The sequence below is a fragment of the Ursus arctos genome, unplaced genomic scaffold (assembly GCF_023065955.2).
Source record: "Ursus arctos isolate Adak ecotype North America unplaced genomic scaffold, UrsArc2.0 scaffold_20, whole genome shotgun sequence".
Taxonomy (NCBI): Eukaryota; Metazoa; Chordata; class Mammalia; order Carnivora; family Ursidae; genus Ursus; species Ursus arctos.
In genome coordinates, this window is record NW_026622875.1 from 30,303,828 (window position 1) to 30,324,747 (window position 20,920).

The window sequence follows — 20,920 nt, forward strand, 5'->3', positions numbered from 1 at the left end:
AAAGAAAATCAATTACTTCGTAGGCCTTGTGACACTTGACTAACACTTTTGGTTCTCTTTTCATGATAAGAGTAGAAAGACAATGCAGTGAGATGGGCGTGTGAGGCTGAAGGAACAAAATGAGCAAAGACGAGGGAGAGAGTGGCATACTTAGGGATTCATGGAATAATCTGCTATCATGAGGATTTGTGATGGGAGGTGTTTGAAAGGTCGACTGGACCCAGTTATAAAAGGCTTTATATGCCCCAAGCTAAAGAAGTTACTGGGAACCACTTAAGGTTATGGTTTACTTTGCTTCTTTTTGTTGTTGCTGCTGTTTTGCTTTTTAAAGCAGGGGACAGCTTGTGTGAAAAGACTGCCATCTTGGGAACGTCACTCTAGTGGCTATGAAGGAGGATAGCTTGAAGAAAGACAGATGTTAAGTTTCTGTTTCTGTAACATTGTAATTGAATGGCTGGGGTACTTCTGGTTGGATATGGTCAGTGCATCTGTGGGATGGGATAGTAGCAGAATTCTTGCCAGAGGGCAAGGTTTGTGGAACTCCAGCTTATTACTAATAGGCTCAAGAGTCAGCAGACTTTTTCTCAAAGAGCCAGATATTAAATATTTGAGATTTACAAGCATTATGTTCTCTGTTGAAACTACTCAGCTCTGCCATTATAGCTCCATAGCAGCCGTAGGCAATAAGTAAATAAATGTACAAGGCTGTGTTCCAATAAAACTTTATTTACAAAAACAAGTGGCCACTGAAGGCCATAGTTTGCCAACTCCTGATGTAAACTCTATTGAAAAGAGGGTCAGGAACAAGTCTCTAAGACCATCTTTTCATGTAGGAGCAAGGGGAAAGGAGTGTCTCAAGGAGCGTTAGGGAAGCAGGAAAATAGGAAATAATGATTGAGAGTAGTGGAGGGGAGGGTGGTGAACAGGAAGGATAGAGGACTATATTTTTAGAAAGGCCATAGAAATTTGAATACTGACTAGGTATTTGATATTAAAGAATTACTAATTTTTTTAGATTATGATAATGGTATTGTGGTTTTGTTCTTGAAAAGGATCCTTCAAAGAGATACATGTTAAAATATTTTTGAATGAAATAATAATATATCTGTGATTTATTTAAAAATAATCAACTGGAGTTACAGAGGAGGGGAATAGATGAAACAGACTAATGTTCGCCCCTGAGTAATGGGATATAAGGGATTCATTGTATGAGTCTCTCTGCTTTTCTGTATGTTTTTAAATTTTCCATAATAAAACATTCTTTTAATAAAAGGCCTTGGATTTGGGAATTAAAGGGGCACAGTTTGCTTCCCAAAGTGGAGAAAGAGGGATACCAAGGAAAGAGATAAAAGAAGCCCATGTCAAGGACAGCCTCAGTGATGAGAATTTTGGGGCAAGTTCTTCAAGGACTCAGAATGAATCGAGTTGAGAGCACTCTTCACCTTTGGACATTTTCTTTTATCCCCCATACAAATATATCTAGAATCATGCATTTGGGGCACTTCCCCCACAAAGTGGTGAAATACATGATGGGTTTGTATTAAAACCTGTGTGTGGGCTGGTAGCCATTTGTGCTTTTGACGCAGTCTACCAAGGGAATGAAATTCACATAGCAGTAATCTCTGGAGATTTCTAGAATACATTGGGAAACATTAAATTATGCATTTTCTTCTGTGAGTTACTTATGACTGTCATACCTTTAAGGCCCTCCTCCCCTTTTCTTAATACCATCTTCATAAACTTTATAAAAGGCATGCCCATTACACAACATTTGGAAACTACAGGACAAAATAAAGGAAAGTAAATATCTTTCTTCCTAAGACACAGTTATAGCTAGTAACAAAACAACTCTGACTTTTCTAGGTTGGGCACAAGGGTTAAATAATAATAATCCCCTGCCCTTCATGAGCTTAAAGTATACTAAGGGGAAATGGACTGAGAAACAAGGGCAATAGAGTCTCCTAAATTTAAATAGGATCTCTGAGTTTTTTAAATGAATTTTTGGTTTATCAAGTATAAATGTTCTAAATATATTTTTATGTTTTCCTAATTTTCTGATCTATCTCACTAAATGTGAAACTTCTCACATTGTGTTCTTTCTGACTTGAATTTTCCTTTATTTGATTTTTTTCTGCTAGTTAAAAACTGCAGCAGAAAAGAGGTAGGGGAGATAAAGCATGTGTGTTATGTGCTGCGTATCATTGTTATATAAAGGTTTTCTTTTATGTGACCTTGTGAAAACCTTATATTTGAAATGTGCCTGGGTATGCTAAGTATAGATCACTTCTCTTCTTGGCTTTTGTTTTGTTTTTGTTCTCCTGTTGGGTGACAACCGAGAGAACCAGTAGAATAGATACCTGAACCACCCATGGATCAACAGGTGCACTCTATTCTCCATAATCTGAATTAAGCCAATAATTTGTCATGTCATTTGCATTATCCTTTTGTTTAAAGGTTATTTATTGAAGAGGTTCCCATTGTACACAGTATAACAACATGATGCATTCTAGAGCTAGATTGAAAAACAGTCTGTAATTAGCTGACAGATAATTAGCACTTTCAGGATACCATTTTCATCTTATAAGCATTTACTCTTAAAATGAGCTAAATTATCTTCTGTAATTTACCTGGCATTTGGTTTACTGGTGCACACACTAGCATTCTTTCTAAGTAAAGCGATGAATCAATTTGAGAACTCAGAAGGTACCAACAAACTTTCTACCAAGAATGGCCAGTGTTAGAATGTGGTATTTTTAAAACATGTTCAGTTTAGGGTTGGTGTTGCCAGTCCCCTCTTTTATCTTTAAAGTGTTATTTGCCAGACAATATCCGTAGGCTCAAATGACTTTGTAGGTATTTCTTCTTTATTTTTAAATTGCCAAGCTTTTTATTTTTCAAATGTGTTCTAAAATTCAGCATTAATTAGAAACATTTAGGTTTCTGAAGCAAACTTTCAGTAAAATATTTGATTATCATAGTTTCTGTTCTTAGGGGTTAATCTCCTTGCAAAATTTATAGTGGGTTTTTCATTTAATGTATGTTAAATTACTGTCTTAGCTCTTTGACCAGGAATAAGTATTATTTTGAGTTTTTGAGGCAAAGCAGAATTATGTGCACACAATAAATGATGTTTTCAGTTGATTAATGTGAAGAAAATGATGTAAACTACATTTAAATTATTCATATACAAGTAACTTTTGATATGCAATTTGACAATATCCTGCTGTTAGGTTCTACACATAGGTTATTAGTATTTTTATGCTGAATTCTTGACATATTTAAAACAATTATTTGTATGGGCTTACTTCGATCCATTACTCTCTGATAATTCTTTGTTAAATGCTTAGCAAACTCCTTTGGAAATAACATGTTTTTTATAATCTTATAGTTTTGGTCCTTTTTGTTAGTGGCCTGCACCATGCACTGTTTTATAATAGTTAGCTTTGTTAGAGTTAGGGAATACGACGTTAAAAATAGGTTGACTTCGGGGCACCTGGGTGGCTCAGTTGTTAAGTGTCTGCCTTTGGCTCAGGTCATGGTCCCAGAGTCCTGGGATCGAGTTCTGCATCAGGCTCTTTGCTCAGGGGAAGCCTGCTTCTCCCTCTCCCACTCCCCCTGCTTGTGTGCTCTCTCTCACTGTCTCTCTCTGTCAAATAAATAAATAAAATCTTAAAAAAATAAAAATAGGTTGACACATTATCTAGTGAAACGCGAAGAAGGTGTATCTTAAGAGTATAAAAATATGTCCAGTACAGTCTTGCAATTCATTCTAGCCCTTTTATTGTATCTTTGTACTGATATATTTGACAGAAACAAACTTTAATCATTCTTGAACCTTATTAGTATTTTCCGCTTTCTACCTGCATCACAGAATGCTTCTCTAGTTAGCAGAATTTGAAAATAGAGTGGTTGCATTTAAAAATTGATATTACAGATTTTTAAGAAGTTGTTAGTCTCTGATTCTATTTCTGTATGAGCTTCCTATTCAAACCTTGAGACCAGGATGTTTCTGATATCTTATAGAAGTAAAATTTGTCCAAGATTAGGGCATTATTATTGTTTTATTTATTATCTTATTATCTACTGCCACCTAACACATTACCCCGAAATGTAACAGCTTAAAGCAGTGAACATTTATTACCTCACAGTTTCTGTGGTCAGGAATCCCAGTACAACTTAGCTGAGTGCCTGTGTCTCAGAGTCTCTCACAAGGCTGCAGTCAGGCCATCAGTCAAGGCTGCAGTCATCTCGGTTCAACTTGGGGAGCACTGCCTCCAAGCTCACTAATGTGGCCTTTGGCAAGCCTCAGGACCACAGTTGTTGGCTGGAAACATGTTTGCCACGTGACGCTCTATAGGAAATGGCAGTTGACTTCCTTCAGAGCCTCGAAGGAAGAGTGTGCCAAGTTGGAAGCCGTAATCTCTTTATATAAAATCTAATGTCAGAAGTGACATCTTATCATTTTGCCATAGTTTATTCTTTAGACATGAGTTCTTGGGTCCACCCAGACTCCAGGGGAGGTGATTACACAGGGGCACGAAAACCAGGAGATGGGGATCTTAATGATTGCCTGCCCCATAGCTTATGAGTACTTAGGAATTTCTAAAAATTTATCACTTTTACTGTGTTGTTTCACAGGACTATGATGATAAAACTCCCTGCTCAGAAAGAACTCCCTTTGCTTAACTTGTTCTTGTCTCATCATCTTGAATTAATCATGTCGTATGGAATGAGGCTCCAGGAAGGGATGCAAGCTAGGACGTAGATAAAGAAATGTTCATTTGCAGTTTTTCTTGCATAGCTTTTCCTAGGTATTTAGATAAGCAGTGTTGTTAAAACTCTAAGGTACTATTAAGAAAATGCACAATTGGGAATATTTTATGCTCTGTTTATTATGTAAATTCTACTGTTTATCTTGTTCAGTATTGGTAAAGGTTTTCAAGGCGTCATGAAAAGATGGGGATTTAAAGGCCAGCCTGCTACTCATGGTCAAACAAAAACCCACAGGAGACCTGGAGCGATTTCAACTGGTGTAAGTATAACTTAGTGTTCTCCTTTTTAATGCTAAATATTCAGCTTCTGCACATTAGAGTGCTTTAGTCTTGTCCTTGGGGTCAGGTCACATAATTTTAATCTGACTCCAGGTGGGTCACAGTACTTGTCACATTTTTATGGGTCCTGGCCTCGCTTATTTTCCAGAACCAGACTTGAATCATTTAGTAATAACCCCCATACTTAGAGCCAGTATTCTCTGTACTTTCCTGCCTACTTTCTCATTTCCATCTCTGTTTCCCATCCTACCCTCTGAAGTCAGCTGCAAGAAATCATGGATTAGAATGTCCTTCCATCTGCCCCACCATTTCCTTCACAAATTCATCTTTGCCTTAACACAGGCAGTTGGGAAAGATTGTCAAGGAGAGTATCATGGTGCAAGGGAAAAGTAGTAGAGAAGAAATGGGGAAACAATAAGAGCAGAGAAAATGGAGAACGACTTTTGTATTCTGAAATAATTTTCTGTAAGTTGTAGGATTGAATGGGTAAGTAAATATATTGATAATGGGAGCAAGTTTTTCACTACTGGAAAAGGGTACTCCGGCATGAAAAGGAGGGAAATTAGAACAAACCCTGTAGTGCTGAATTCAGATTGCAGGTATCCATATACACTTATTGTATGTGCATATAAAGAAAGAGAAATAGGTATAGATAGGTATGCGTGTGTGTGTTTATTCCTTAGCCCTCTCTGCTAAAAGAACCTAAAAGCAAAAGTACTCTCTAGCAGCGAGCCACACATAGAGCCTAGATCTTGGTTTCTAAATGTCATTGCCCACTGAAAGGAACTTGGGCTTTTTGGAGAAATGGCCAGTTTCATGCATGGGGCAGGAAGAGTATAAGAGGAACCCAAAATAGCTTGTTCAGGAAAGTGAGGAATGTCATGTACAGCATGGTAGCTATAGTTAATAACGCCGTAGGGCGTATTTAAAGGTTGCTAAGAGAATAGATCTTAGAAGTTCTCATCACAAGAAAAAAAGTTTTTTGTAAGTATGTATGGTAATGGATGTTAACTAGACTTATTGTGTGACCATTTCACAATATATACAAATATCGAATCATTACTTTGTACACCTTAACCTAATGTAATGCTTTATATCAATCAGACCTCAATAAAAAAATAATTCCTTTAGAAATTAAAATAACAAGAAAAAAGGAAATGCTTTAAAAATGATGGCACATGCAGTGGACATAGCAGCCAGCTAAAATGAGCTCCCACTTGTAAAGCTTTGGACAGTTTGATCCGAAAATGTAAAAAATGACAGAAAATGGAATAAAATTAGAATTGATGATCTCACACTGGTACAGATGAATAAGTGAATGGATAGGTTAATAAATAAATGGGAGAAAAGGGCCTGCTCTTCTTTGCAGTATAATATTAGCAAATAAATGTAGAAGGAATGTTGGAGTTAGAACTTCACTTTTGACAGCCATCATAGGAATAATTGATTCAGCCAGGAATTAACGGTGGATGCTGAAACAAGTGGTGAAAACTTGATGGAGACAAGTTATATAGAGTCCCCAAAACAACTCATCGATTAATTACAAAGGGAAAGATAATAGCCTTAGAGTAGATTAACCTAGTGAACACAAAAAGAGCAGAAAGGAACACATCCTCACTTCTGTGGTGATTCCTGCCAAAAATGCATCGCCTGAATCTGATCATGGGAAAACATCAGACCTAAAGTGAGTGATAATCTCTAAAATAATTGGCTACAAAATAGCTTCAGAAATGTCAAGATCATGAAGGAGAAAGGCTGAGGAGCTGCTCAGATCTGAAGAGACTAAAGAGACAGGACAGCTCATCACAGTGTAGAATTCTGAAGTGGATCCTGGACTTGGGGGGAACATCATGGGGGCAAAATTTAGAATGTAGACTACAGATTAGAACATGAATTTTTTGAGTTTCATAATTGTACTGTGGTTATATGAAAGAATATTCTTGTTCTTAAGAAATATACACTGAAATACTTGCAGATAAAGGAGCATCATGTCTGCCGTCAGATTTTTTTTTTTTTTTTAAAGATTTTATTTATTTATTTGACAGAGATAGAGACAGCCAGCGAGAGAGGGAACACAAGCAGGGGGAGTGGGAGAGGAAGAAGCAGGCTCATAGCGGAGGAGCCTGATGTGGGACTCGATCCCAGAACGCCGGGATCACGCCCTGAGCCGAAGGCAGACGCTCAACGACTGCGCCACCTAGGCGCCCCATGCCGTCAGATTTTAGATCATACAGGAGAAGATGTGCATATACAGAGAGAGAGTGAATGGTAGAGCAGATGGGGCAACATGTAAACACTTGGTAAATCTGCGTAGAGTATGAGAGTTTTTTGTATTTTGCAACTTCTTTATGAATGTGAAATTATGCAGTTATAAATTATATGAAAATAAATTGTTATAAAAATTAGGTTGATCATAGATGTAAATTTAAGAGCTAAACTATAAAAGTCTTTTAGGAAAACGTAGGAGTAACCTTGGGTTAGGCGAAGCCTTAGATAGGGTGTCAAAAATACAAGTAACAAAAGAAAATACAGATAACTTAGGCTTCATCAAAATTTAAACTTTCCTGTTGCAAACAATACAATCAAGAAAATGAAAAGACAACTCACAGAATGGAAGAAAATATTTGCAAATTATATATCTGCTAAAATTTTTAATCCAGAATATGAAAAGATAACCCAATTCAGCGTGCCTAGGTGGCTCAGTGGGTTAAGCATCCGACTCTTGATCTTGGCTCAGGTCATGATCTCGGGGGTCCTGGGATCCAGTTCCACATTGACTTCCATGCTCAGCGGGGAGTCTGCTTAAGATTCTCTCTCCCCCTCTCCCTCCACCCCTCCACCTACTCATGCAAGTGGGCTTGTGCACTCTCCCCCTTCTCTCTCTCTCAAATACATGTCTTTTAAAAAAAGATAACCCAATTCAATCCAAAGGACTTGAATAGATTTTTTTCCAAAGAAGATATACAAATAGCCGACTAGCATATGAAGAAATGCTTAACATCTTTAGCCATTAGGGAAATGCACACCAAAACCACAGTAAGATAGCACTTCAACACATACTGGGGTGACTAGAATTAAAAAGATAGATGGATAGTAACAAATGTTGGCAAGGATGTGGAAAAATGGGAACCCTCATACATTGTGGATAGGAATGTGGAAATGATAACAGCTGCTTTGGAAAAGTTTGGTAGTTGCTAAAAATGTTAAGTGTAAAGTTACCAGATGTCCCAGCAAATCCACTCCTAGGTGTATGCCCAGAAGAAGTGAAAACATGCACAGAACACTTGTGTGTGCATAGCAGCATTACTCAAAATAGCCAAAAAATAGAAACAACCCAAATGTTCATAAATTGATGAACAGATAATTAAAATATGGCAGATTCATACAATAATACTTAGCAATAAAGTAGAATGAAGTGTTGATACATCCTGCAACATGGACGAACCTTGAAAACAGTCACAGACTCCATATTGTATGATTCCATGTACATGAGCTGTCCATCCAGGCAAATCTATGAAGTTGAAAGCAGATTAGTGGTTGCATAGAGTTGGGGGGAGTTGGAGGGGTTGGCTACTAATGGTTTTGGAATTTCTGTTTTAGATTGATGAAAATGTTCTAAGATTATAGTCATATACAACTCCCTGTATATATTAAAATCTTTAAATTGTATACTTAAAAAAAAGAGTAAAATGTGTGGTATGTGAATTATACCTCAATAAAGCTCTTTTAAAATTAGTCATGTAGAGGAACCTATTGTTACGCCTCAAGTTAGTTATTTGTCATGAAATGTACCATTCTGTGTTTGTAAATACTGCCATTAAGTATTAGCTAGTCAATTCCTTTATAATCCTAAGAGGGTGTACTTTTAATGAGAATGTAGATTTAATTGGGGAGGGCAGAGTCCTTTTTCGGTAATGTAATGTTAAGCAAGGTATACCTATCACAGAGTGTGTTTGGAGAATGAATAAGAGTGATATTTAGTCTATAATGCGCAGAATTGTCTTTTAATCTGAGTTGGTTACCAACTCTCATACTATGGCGAGCTACTTCCGCTGGGAGTTTTGCCTGTTAATGTCAGAGTAGTGATACAGAAGTGTTTATATTCCAGGAATTTGTGTGTCATGAGAAGCTTCCTGTTTTAGATGTAATTCAAATTTGCTTCTTTAGATGTAGTATTATCCATTATCAAAGCCAAAATCAGAGAAATCATGTGAAGCTGTTTGATTTCTGTGAATCAGACAACCAGAGCTGGACAAACAGACTCAGTATTCTAATAACTAACTCTGTCCTTTAATCATTCTGCGGAAGTAAAGTAACATCAAAGGCGAGGGTGGCGAGTAGGCCCATCCCAGCAGTAGGGGTGTAGATGGAGTCCATTAAGTCAGTTAATGCAGAAGATTAGTGAAAACAGACCAGGCAGTCAAGTTTGTTCTTTGCTGGTGTGAAGGGTGTTTACATCCTGTGATTTTTCTTTTCTACTTCTTAACCAGTATTAGCACAGTGGCCACTCTTGTTACTGAGTTTTTCTCCTGTATCTGTTTCTTAGTCCGTATTTATTTTGTTGCTCTCATCTAATTTAGGAAGGAAATCCTTTCTAAAGGTCATTGTGTCTAAATCCAAACTTGGTTCCTTACTGGGGCCGAGCAGAATGAGGGAAAAGTGAAACCTTTTAATAACTCGCATCTCAGTTTGCATTTCAGGTTGATCAGTGCTATGGAAAATTGAGAGTACTTCAAAGTGCTAATTTTGGTTTTCTTATGTAGGATGTTGCCAGAGTCTGGCCTGGAACTAAAATGCCTGGACAAATGGGAAACAGAGATAGGACAGCATATGGACTGAAAGTAAGTTTCTGAAGTGGCTCTTTTTTAGGCATAGTCTAATTAATACCTGAATGTAAAAGCACCAGAGGAAATACCACACCTGTGTCTGCGTGGGATTGTTCTAATACCTGAAGAGAGAGAGAGAGAGAGAGAGAGTGTGTGTGTGTGTGTGTGTGTGTGTTGTAGCCATAATCGTGGTAGTGTGTTCATTTAACATCCAAACTGTGGAATGTGTGGTCATTGAAAAGAAAAAGTCACCTACTGTTTGATCTGGAAGATTTCCACAAGAAGACGGTGCATGAAAAAAGTTAGATTCTAGACCATTGTGTATAATACTATGCTTTTATAAAGAATGAACAAAAGCTTCCTCCATGTATACGTTACTGTGCTGTTACATAAGCACAGAGAAAAGTGGAAATATGTGCCAGAGTATTTTGGATTATATGTCAAGTGTGTGGGTGGACAGAAGCGGATGTGGAGGAGGAGGAGAGAGGCAGACCCATCAAAACAGGAGGGAAAAGATAGTAGGAGCGAAAGCATTGTGGTATATATCCATCTTTATAAAATAACTATATATATTTGGGGGGGAGTTAAATTCAGTCCCTACTAATTTGAGGAATTTGACAAATAACGAATGTTTATATATGTATGTGTACATGTTTCAAAGTATAGAAAGTACAAAGGAGAAAGTAGCTCCTCATAAGAACAATACCCAAAGATAAACACTGTAACATTTTGGTGCATGTTCTTCAAGCCCCTATTCTGGATACATTTTATTTATAAATTTTGGCCGGCGGAGCTTTTAAATTCTGTGTAATTAAATCTAGCATTTTCTTTCTCTTCTATTACTTTTACGTCTATGAGAGATCACCGGTTTGTATTTGTGTGTGTGTGTTTGCTGTGCATGTGTGTATTTGCACATGCGTACGTGTGTGATTATTTCCCAATTCCCATAGTATTTAACATTTAGCCATTAGTAACTATGAGCTGTGGGTCAGACTTGATTTTCCTCCCACGTGAGTTGTTCTTTCACTACCATTTCTTGACCATTTCCCCCATTTGTATAAGCTTTTTCTCCACATGAAAAGCCACCCACACAAGGGCCATCTGCTCAGCACACTTATTTTGAAAATTAGACCCAGAAAGGTTGTGGCTTCCCCAGTTTCTAGTTGCAGCAAGCTAGTATTAAATAAAAATAAAATAAAATTGAATTTCCACTTGTTAATGGTGCCAGCAGAGTCCATTGAAATATCCAAGCAGTCTTGGTTGTTCAGTCACATTTATATTTAAAATGAGAGTTTGCAGGGCGCCTGGGTGGTGCAGTCGGTTAAGCATCCAACTCTTTTTTTTTTTTTTTTTTAAGATTTTATTTATGTATTTGACAGAGAGGCAGCGAGACAGAGAACATAAGCTGGGGAAGTGGGAGAGGGAGAAGCAGGCTCCCAGCGGAGCAGGGAGACCGATGCGGGGCTCTATCCCTGGACCCTGGGATCACGCCCTGAGCCGAAGGCAGACACTTAACCACTGAGCCCCCCCAGGCGCCCCAAGCATCCAACTCTTGGTTTCAGCTCAGATCATGATCTCAGTGTCATGGGATCGAGCCCCACATCTGGCTCTGTGCTCAGCATGGAGTCTGCTTGAGATTCTCTTTCCCTCTCCCCCTCCCACTTATGCTCTCTCTCTCTCTGTCTCTCTCCAAAATAAATAAATCTTTAAAATGAGTGTTTGCTACCACTTCCAAAAGACATATCTGTTACAATCATGTATTACAAGTCGTCAATAGGATTTGAATTTTTCCTGTTCTCATTCAACATTTTGAAGTGCTAATATGATGATTACTTCATAGGCTACTTGTAGCCTCAGCTTTTAGTAACATATTGCTTGTTTTAATACAAGTATATTCTGAAATTTTTAACTCTTAAAATTCTATTTCATTTCTTTAGGTATGGAGAATAAACACAAAGCACAATGTAATCTATGTAAATGGCTCTGTACCTGGACATAAAAATTGCTTAGTAAAGGTATGTATGTAAACCGTCTTTATTTTCCATTGTTCGGATACATAAATGTGTACCATAAATTCTCCTTTGACCCATAAGTGTGGCTTGAAAATAAGTGACTGTTTCTCCACATTATCTGCTAAATTAATTTTTTTTCCACTTTTCAGTAGCACTTGACTGAAAAAATTGTACAAAATAGCCAGATCCTGTGTTTATAAAATCACGAACCTGCATAAAGGGTAGGACGAATATGTAGAGGCTCTTTAGAAATACAAAAAGGATATTAGGATAACTATTGCCAAAATATCAATATCCTTTCAAAAAAGAACTTTTAATTTTTTACAAAATACGTTGACACAGGCACTGGAAATACATGAAATGGAAATTCAGTGAGAGAGTCAACAAGATAGGTGGTAAAGGGCATCTGGCTGACTCAGTTGGAAGAGCAGGTGACTCTTGATTTTGGGGTGATGAGTTCAAGTCCCACGTTGGGTGTAGAGATTACTAAAAGAAAAATAAAATAAAACTTTAAAAAAAAAAGGAAGGTGATAAAAGGTAGACATTTTAAGGAGGGATTTGTTACTGTTATTTTATTGTTATTGTATACTAGCATTGCTCTGATTATGCTTTTTAGTGTTTTTCTTAAAAATACATGTTCATTTTTATGATCAATAACAAGTAAAAGAAGAAAACAAATGTACGGGAAAAATTAAAAAAAAAAAAAACTCTTGCACTCTCACAGACTTATGTCTATCAAATAAAATAGAAAATAAATATTCTGCCTTGGACTTAGAACGCGAGAAATCACTTTTGAATTTTGAATCTTCCATTCTGAAAATAAATGTATAGTAGAATTGATACCAGCTATTCCCGGAAATATGTTCTTTATTAATTTTCCAATAGTAACAGCAAGAATGTTTAAAAACTTAAACCTCAGATTTTTCAGATTGTGTCTTTATGTATTCTTTTCTTTTCTTAAAGTGGATTCCATTACTAGCATGAAGTATGATACTTGTTTTAGTCTTATAGTAATTAAAATTCCCTTTCAGCAATTAACCTTTTGACTGGATTATTCTCATTTTTCTTAAAGAAAAAATACATCTTAAACGAATTGTTACAAGTTTTTTGGTTTTGTTTTTTGTTTTATTTATTTATTTTTTTTTTACTTTGCATGTTTTTAGATTTAAGTGGGTTTCCATTCTCCAAGTGACCTGGTCATAGACACAAAGACACATCGTTGAGGCTGGCATGTTGTCATTGTACTACTTAGAACATTTTGGCTTCATAATTATATGTATCCCTCCACATTCCAGGTTTATTGCATGTTTATAAATATCACAATCTAATAAAAGAGAAAAGAGGAAAATGATTCTTTTCCATAATAAAATTTTACTGCATAGCAGGTGAATTTTTAAATTTTTGACAAAAATATCAAATCTCCCTTTTCTCCCCATTTTATTGCATACACAGTTCTAGGCTGGCTTTCCAGCTGAGCCTTACTGCTGTTATGACTTCTCAGGTACACCTCAGCATTTTCTTGGATGCCTGAATAGATGAATAGGTCAGCTGTCTTGAAAAACCATAATATGTGCAGTGATATTCTCACTGGTTATTATAAACCGTTCATAGTCAACAACTTTCAGTGCTCGTCCACCTACTTCGACAACAGATTGCCTCCAAACACTCAGCCCTCTGAATGGACGATGGCTTGCTATTACTGAAGACAGACGTTCAGAAGATATACCAAAGGCAATTCCAAAGGAGGAGTCCCGAATATCTTTCAGGAAACTAGCATAGGGGCACCTGGGGGCTCAGTCAGTTAAAGGTCTGGCTTCAGCTCAGGTCATGATCCCAGGGTCCTGGGATTGAGCCCCACATCAGCCTCCCTGCTCACTGGGGAGCCTGCTTCTCTCTCTGCCCCTCCCCCTCCCCATGCACTTTTGCATGCGTGCGTGTGCTCTCTCTCTCAAATAAAATCTTTAAGAAAAAGAAAGAAACTAGCATCAAAGAATGTCTAGTCCACTTTGAACTGTCAACACACTAATGAATGTATTTGCAAGAAACGTATTTTGATTAAAAAAAAACTCATTTGAAAAAAAAATCTTTGAAATATCGTGTCTAAGCAAGTTTCTTTTGTAACCTTGCACAAATGTCTGTTCGAAACATTAAGTTATGGGTTTGGTGAGTGTTTTGTGGGCTTGTGTTTTAAATGTCAGAAGTGCCGTACACTTTTTGAAAACATTCATCCCACTTTTTCTGTTCTTCCTGTTGATTCCATAGCAAGTGAAAGAGCCCCCTTGCCCATGGGGATTGAGGCAGGTCCTAGTGGACAGGCAGCCTCTTTAATGTTCTCTCATCCCCTAGGAGCTTTTGCACCCTGCCCCCGCCACCTCGCAGAGTACAGGGCTACCAATACCTTTTTTTTTATTCTTTTTTTTCCTTTATTTTTATTTCTTTTTTTTTTTATGTAAAGTTCGATGATTCATTAGTTGCGTATAACACCCAGTGCACCATGCAATACGTGCCCTCCTTACTACCCATCACCGGCCTATCCCATCCCCCACCCCATTCCCCCTCTGAGGCCCTCAGTTTGTTTCCCAGAGTCCATAGTCTCTCGTGCTTCATTCCCCCTTCTGATTACCCCCCCTTTCTTTATCCCTTTCTTCTCCTACCGATCTTCCTAGTTCTTATGTTGCATAGATGAGAGAAGCCATATGATAGTTGTCTTTCTCTGCTTGTATTCTAAAGTTAGTAAAGATAGTCTTAGGGATGACCAACCCGTTTAACCAATGTAAGCATTTTTGTTGTTGTGTGGATTCACTAAATGTATTAAGAGCCTAAAGAACTTGTTTACAACATTATGTTGTGTATGTTATTATTTGTGTGTGCTCAGTCCTATACCCTAATTTAGAATTTAAGTTTATTCTAGATTTCCTGGTTTGTGTGTGTGTCCTAGCCCTCACCTTTCCTCAAAGGGTTTGAACTGGTTTGCCAATATACCATAAATACAAAAAGAATGAGCTGGAGAGTTGAGGAGTTTCGGTAAAGGCCGGGAAATAATGAAGCCAGAGGTTCGATTAAGTGCACAAAACTACATACTAGAGAGTCTTAGCACGTTTGTTAAAGATGGCTTACACGCTTTGGCCCTCAGCCTTAGAGCCACCAAGACAGGAGAGATTTAAATAAAATGTCATCATTTATATTTCAAATCAATGAATGTATAGTACTGTAGCATTTACAATTAGAATATATAAGCAGTGCTTTTGTCTGAAATGTTCTTCAGGGAGGATAGATCTATCAAAATGTAAAAACAACTGAGAATTTGCTATTTAGATCATTTATGACTAAATTCTCACATTTATCAAATTAGCACAGAAAGTTTTGCTGTTGTTGGTTTTATTGTTTATTTGCTTGGGTTTTCAGTTCTAAATTCTGAGACAGTTTAAGTTGGTAAAAGAATATGACTTTTTTTTCCTCAAGTTAAAGTTCAACCCAAGATTAGTGAATTGGAAAAAAAAAATTAAACAAGTTTATTTTCTTCTGGGCAACTTACTGAAAATTTCTTGGAACAATTTTAATGAGAGAGATTAAAATAGATGTTTTTCTGTACTTAGCTGTTCCTAGCAGCTGTGTAATTTCAACCAAATTATTCGTTTCTTATTGCCAAAATGATTATGCCTTATTTTACTCTGTGTGTATAATTACATGTAATTTTTTTTTATTTCTCTCTGAATGAAAGCTGTAGAATGAGTCAGAAGCTTTAAAGAATCCAATAACGTTTTCCAAAAATAAAGCCCAGCATTCTAGATCATATCAATATCTGAACTGTTCCTTGGTTTATGAATTCACAGATACAATTAGCATATTTTTAGATTATAAAGAGTTAACAGAGCTAGGATAAAGACTTGTGGATTATTATTGTTTTTGCTAAATACTATTTTGTCCTTATCTTCTCAATGATAATGGTACTAGTTAAATGTAAGCTTATTTCCTTCATAAAACTTGATGTTTTTGGTTATGTGCCCCTTGACTTAAAGACTAACAAAAATACTAGGTAAAAGTTACTTTTTTAAACCTCAACTCAAAAAAATCTATGATAGAAAATAAAAAAATAAAAATACGTAATAGGAGTAGATAATAAAATCAATAAGTGGGTAGTAATAACTTTTAGGTACATAGTTTTGATAGAATTAATATCTAAATAGTAATTATATCATTTATCCTGTTGGGCAGTTCTAGAGATTTGTAAGTTGTAGGTAAGATATAAATTAATAATCAGAGTAATGTTATTATGAGTAGATGATTAACTTGAGGAAGGCTGTATTTCTGTCATTGGATTAATTAAATTTATTGGAATAAAAAGAATACATTGAGTTCCTTTTACTTCATATAACATTTGTTATTCATTAGAAAATGTAGGAACAGATATTCTTTAATTATTAGTGATTAAAACAGACCTTATCTTTAAGTAACTTAATTGGTAATACTTATTAATAAGATCTTTGTCTCCCTTCCCACAGATCAGAGATTCTAATCTGCCTGCATATAAGGACTTCTGTAAGAATCTCCCATTCCCTACATATTTTCCTGATGGAGATGAAGAACAACTACCAGAGGATTTGTATGATGAAAATGTGTGTCAGCCCAGCGCACCTTCCATTACGTTTACCTAACCTCGTTGGACGTGGCAGAACCTTAACATATTTTGTGAGCTTTCATGAGCCAGAAGAGAAATATAACCAGGAAATATATTTTCCTTTCTTAATCATAATACCAAACTTGTCGTCTTTGTCAGGGGCATAAATATATCATTCATCCCCCAAACTAAATTATGTTAAAAAAAAATTACCACATTAAACAGATCAGTTAAGTAGATTGAATATGCCAAATTTAAATGGACTGGCAGTTTATGTATGAGCTTTAATTTTAATTTAAATTTCTTTGTAATTTGTGGGCTGCATTCTTTTTTTACTCCATATTCCTCAAGTTACCTTAAGATGTTTACAAATTAAACTTCTTTTATGAAAGATTTGTCTTTGTGAAGGGTGGTTGTGGAACAGTGGCAGACCATTCGGGAACTGTGGGGTAACCTATTCAGAAAAAGAAACCATTTCCTAAAATTCATTTTTATCATTCTTAATACTTTTAGAGCCCTAAACAGAGAAAGGAAGTACGATTTTCATTTAAATTACAGAAATATGTATGTTATAAAGGCCTGACAAAGGAAAAACAATAAAATCATCAGTTTTGGATCCTGTTTACACTTCTGTTGGGAGGAATATTTTTTAGTTTGATCACTCAACTATAGATAGGTTTAATCATTTTTCCTGTTACCTTACCAGAAGGATTTGAAATGGCCTGGGATTGTACATGCAACAAACTTACGAAGGACCTATTTCTGAAAATGTTACTGGCCCCTGGGTTTTCCTTCATTGTATGAAATTAAGATGTGTTTACTAGTCGTTACTTAAGTCAAATAATCAAGCTTAACAATGCAAGTATAAGCAGGCCTCATTGAAATACTGGATTTCCTCCGTACCGGATTCCTGAGGACCCACAGAATCCAACTTAACTCCCGATGTTTTCTGAGACTTGATTCATATGGTCACCCAAGAGATTTATTAATCATCCTGTTAGATCTCCATATAATTTCCTTATAACTAATGGATTTGTTCTTGAAATATCCAACAGTATTTTTTTTTTGCTCGTTACATTTCTCTCATTCTCTATTTTAAATCGAAATGTAGCCACATCTTTAAAACTTTAAAAAGTTTTCATTTATTCTCCACCTAAACCATTAAGATATGTTGCAAATGACAGGAAATCCATACAATAAAATAGTAAATGAAGAGGAAAAACACCAAGGATAATATAAATCAGAATAGGACGGAAGGGGAGCCTGGGTGGTTCAGTCAGTTGAGTGTCCGACTCTTGGTTTCGGCTCAGGTTGTGATCTCAGGGTCATGAGATCGAGCCCTGCACTGGGCTCTGTGCTCAGCACGGTGTCTGCTTGTCCCTCTCCCTCTGCTCCCCCCACTTGCTCTTGGGCATGCTCTCTCTCTCAAATCTTTAAAAAGAAAAAAGAGTAGGTGGGAAGTCGGGAAAGAACAGTGACGATGTAACGTCGATGAGCAGACATGCAGAGTTATACTCATTTTGCCTCTGAGCTGCCTGGTACCAAAGTCGAACAGCATTGATCTTTTACATAGTTCTCTTTACTCATGAGTTCCTCAAGAGGAACTGTTTTAAACTGGAGTAAGTCTTGGCCACTGTACCATTTTTCATTAAAAACAAGAATAACTTATCAAACTAGAAATTCCTGGACTTGTTAAAAGATCATCTCAAACATATTCAGGGATAAGATACACATTCTTGTTCCTGGACATCCTTGTCAGTTCCATTACAAGAGAAAGTAATGATACAAATATGACGAAGTGAGAACAATATCTAAGAAATACCTAACAAGAAGATCAAAGACAACTGGCAAGCCATCAGAAGGCAGTTCAGAACGGTGACTGAAAAGATTAATATATAAATAGCAATATTTAATTGAGAAATTTTATGGGGCGGGGAATGCATATCTTTCACTATGGCAGTTTTTTAAAACGTTGCCTAGAAAAGAAACCTAACATGTGCTGGGGTCTTATTGGAGAAGATAAAATTTTATTGAAGGATATAAAAGAAAACAAATAATGGAGAAGAATATCATGGTTATGAATTAATATCGTAAAGGAATCAATCCTAGTTTTAAAATCTCAACAGGACTTACCAATTGAACTATTCAAACTGATTTGAAAATGCATGGGAACGTGTAAATTCAAGAAGAGCCAAAATACAAAATCATAACCATTAGTTTGTTATGCCCCTCACTACCCTTAGGACTTACACTTATTTAACTTTGAAATCCGGAATACCGTATGCCTTAATTCTACTACTTCAGTTGCATTTGGTCAAAAGATTTTAATGAACTTAGAGATGCGTGAAATTTGCTGATAAACCAAAGAGAAGCAGCTGTTCCCTTGCAAGGCGAATGAACAATTATTGCTGGGAGAAGATAAAATCTTGTTTCAGTATAAAGTATTCGTGGAGATGGAGAGAAAAGAATCCTAGCACCTGAAGGTAACCAGATGACAGATGACGGGTGAGCAAGGAGCTGTTCAGCAGTCATTTGCCCTGGACATGCAGTGTTTTGAGGAAGGCAGGGAGCCTTCTCCACTAGAGGGCTGGCCCTAGAACCATTACCATTTGTCTATAGAGTCTTCAAGTGGTCTTTGGATCTGCATTTGAGTTTTAAGGAGAAAATTTCTGATCATCCTTTAAGATAATGAGCATGAACCCTGTCTTCTAAGAGAGCCAGGAAACAAAGCATTTCCACCCCCCACCTTCATCCGCCTAGTCCCCACTGCCAGGGCCCTGTACAGGTACTGTACCCACTGAAGACGATCTGGGTACTGTTCCTGCAAACTTCAGTAGCCCAGAAGAAGTAACCCGAGCTGTGTTCTGACCCACGTGGAAAAGGAAGAAGCCTCCAGAGTCATGGAATACATAAGCCAGAGTCGGCCTGGTCCAGCACTAAGCAAGACAGGTGATTTGCTAAGAACCTCGGGTCACTCTGGCTACAGTGCCTGTCATCAAATAAACTCAGCCTACCACGGATAAGGAGTGCATGGTCTGGACCCCGCCGCTCATCTCACTCTTCGGAGTCCGGGCCACAAGCCTGCTCCTGAGCAGGACTGGCCATCGCACGGATGTGGAGGCAATTTCGTTCTCTGCAGTGGAGCCCACTCCAGTCCTGATTTGGGCTGGAACTTGATTTACTCCTTTAGATTTGAATTAGGAACCTTTTTATAACTAAACTTCATTCAAATTAGACATTTATTCCAGCCTTAGTTGGTCCTATTAGTTAGAAAATCGGTAAATGCTAAACCTTGTATAAATTATATAGGCCTCGGGAAGGCCCCCTGGTCGAGGCACATCTGCCTTAAGGGTTACACTAAGCATTGCTTGTCCTGCTTCCTTTCCAGGACCCTAACCTTACTAGAGTAGCTGAGGCTGAAATGCGAGTGCTGATTAGTCCTGTCTCCACAGTGGGCCCTGGCATGGGGGGAAATTGGACGGTGACAAGCTGTCACAAACACTAAAATGTCAGTGAAAGCATTTCTTACCCACAGCAGATGTGAGGATATAATTTGCAAGGAGATTAAGTTTTTCAAAGTCAATAAATAGTGCTTTCTGTAACCTTTAGTGCTGAGATACAGACCTGCTTTTCAACTTTTCACAAGGGATAGACTATAAGGATGACTTTTATAGCTTATTTCCAAGGGGAAATTTGTGAATGGAACCCGAGTGCATCTGAGGATATACGATGAGATATGCACGAAACTATGGGGTTTGGGTTTCGGGGGGGGTTTTGTTTGCTTTTTAATGCGAAGTGTTACTTCACACACTAGTTAAAGCAGCCATTCAGGGTTCCTGGTATGCAGGGTCAGTCCCACCAGCCTGTGGGAGCGTCGTCTCATGTTCAGCAGCTTTAGTCATCACAAGAACGTCTCTGAGAACAAAAGAAATGTGTCAGAATGAAAGTCTCTCGTTTTTGCGGCAAAACTGGACCTTGGTCCTAAGTCACTGCCCACAGAGACTGCGAGGACTGTATCACAACAAAACCCACTGCGGGGGGCCGGGGGGAGAGCGGCGTTCAGCCTCTGACACCGGGTCTGCTGTTCGGCTCTCCGGGATGGATGCTCGCGTGAATGCCTTTAAGCGGCCGCATCACTCCTCATCCTCGTCCCAGTGGAAATATCCACCACTGGCCTCTTGGACCGTTCCACCTTGCAACGTGGTCTAGCCTGCGGTGTGATGCTTTCCGTCGGCTCCTTTGTTGTTTGCTTTTCCACGGATGATTCCGTTCTCTTGCTAGTGTTCTAACAATGCCCATCCCTGCCTGTGTCGCCTGAGGTCAGTACTTTGGAAGTTCTCCCCAAGACTTGCAGGAAGCATGGCAGGGAGAGTGGACCTCGACTGTTTACCTTGTTTTTAGAACTAGTTCTGT

General features: G+C 37.6%; 1 protein-coding gene across 1 annotated transcript in view; it reads left to right on the forward strand.

Annotated features, from left to right (window-relative positions):
- Nucleotides 1–17,123, forward strand: part of MRPL3 (mitochondrial ribosomal protein L3) — a 42,056-nt gene extending 24,933 nt beyond the window's left edge. The window contains exons 7-10 of the mRNA XM_026497017.4: nucleotides 4,924–5,032; nucleotides 9,815–9,892; nucleotides 11,815–11,892; nucleotides 16,392–17,123. Of these exons, the coding sequence (XP_026352802.1) occupies nucleotides 4,924–5,032; nucleotides 9,815–9,892; nucleotides 11,815–11,892; nucleotides 16,392–16,544 (418 nt within the window). The 3' untranslated portion in view covers nucleotides 16,545–17,123. The remainder of the gene's footprint in view (nucleotides 1–4,923; nucleotides 5,033–9,814; nucleotides 9,893–11,814; nucleotides 11,893–16,391) is intronic.
- Nucleotides 17,124–20,920: the final 3,797 nt, after the last annotated feature.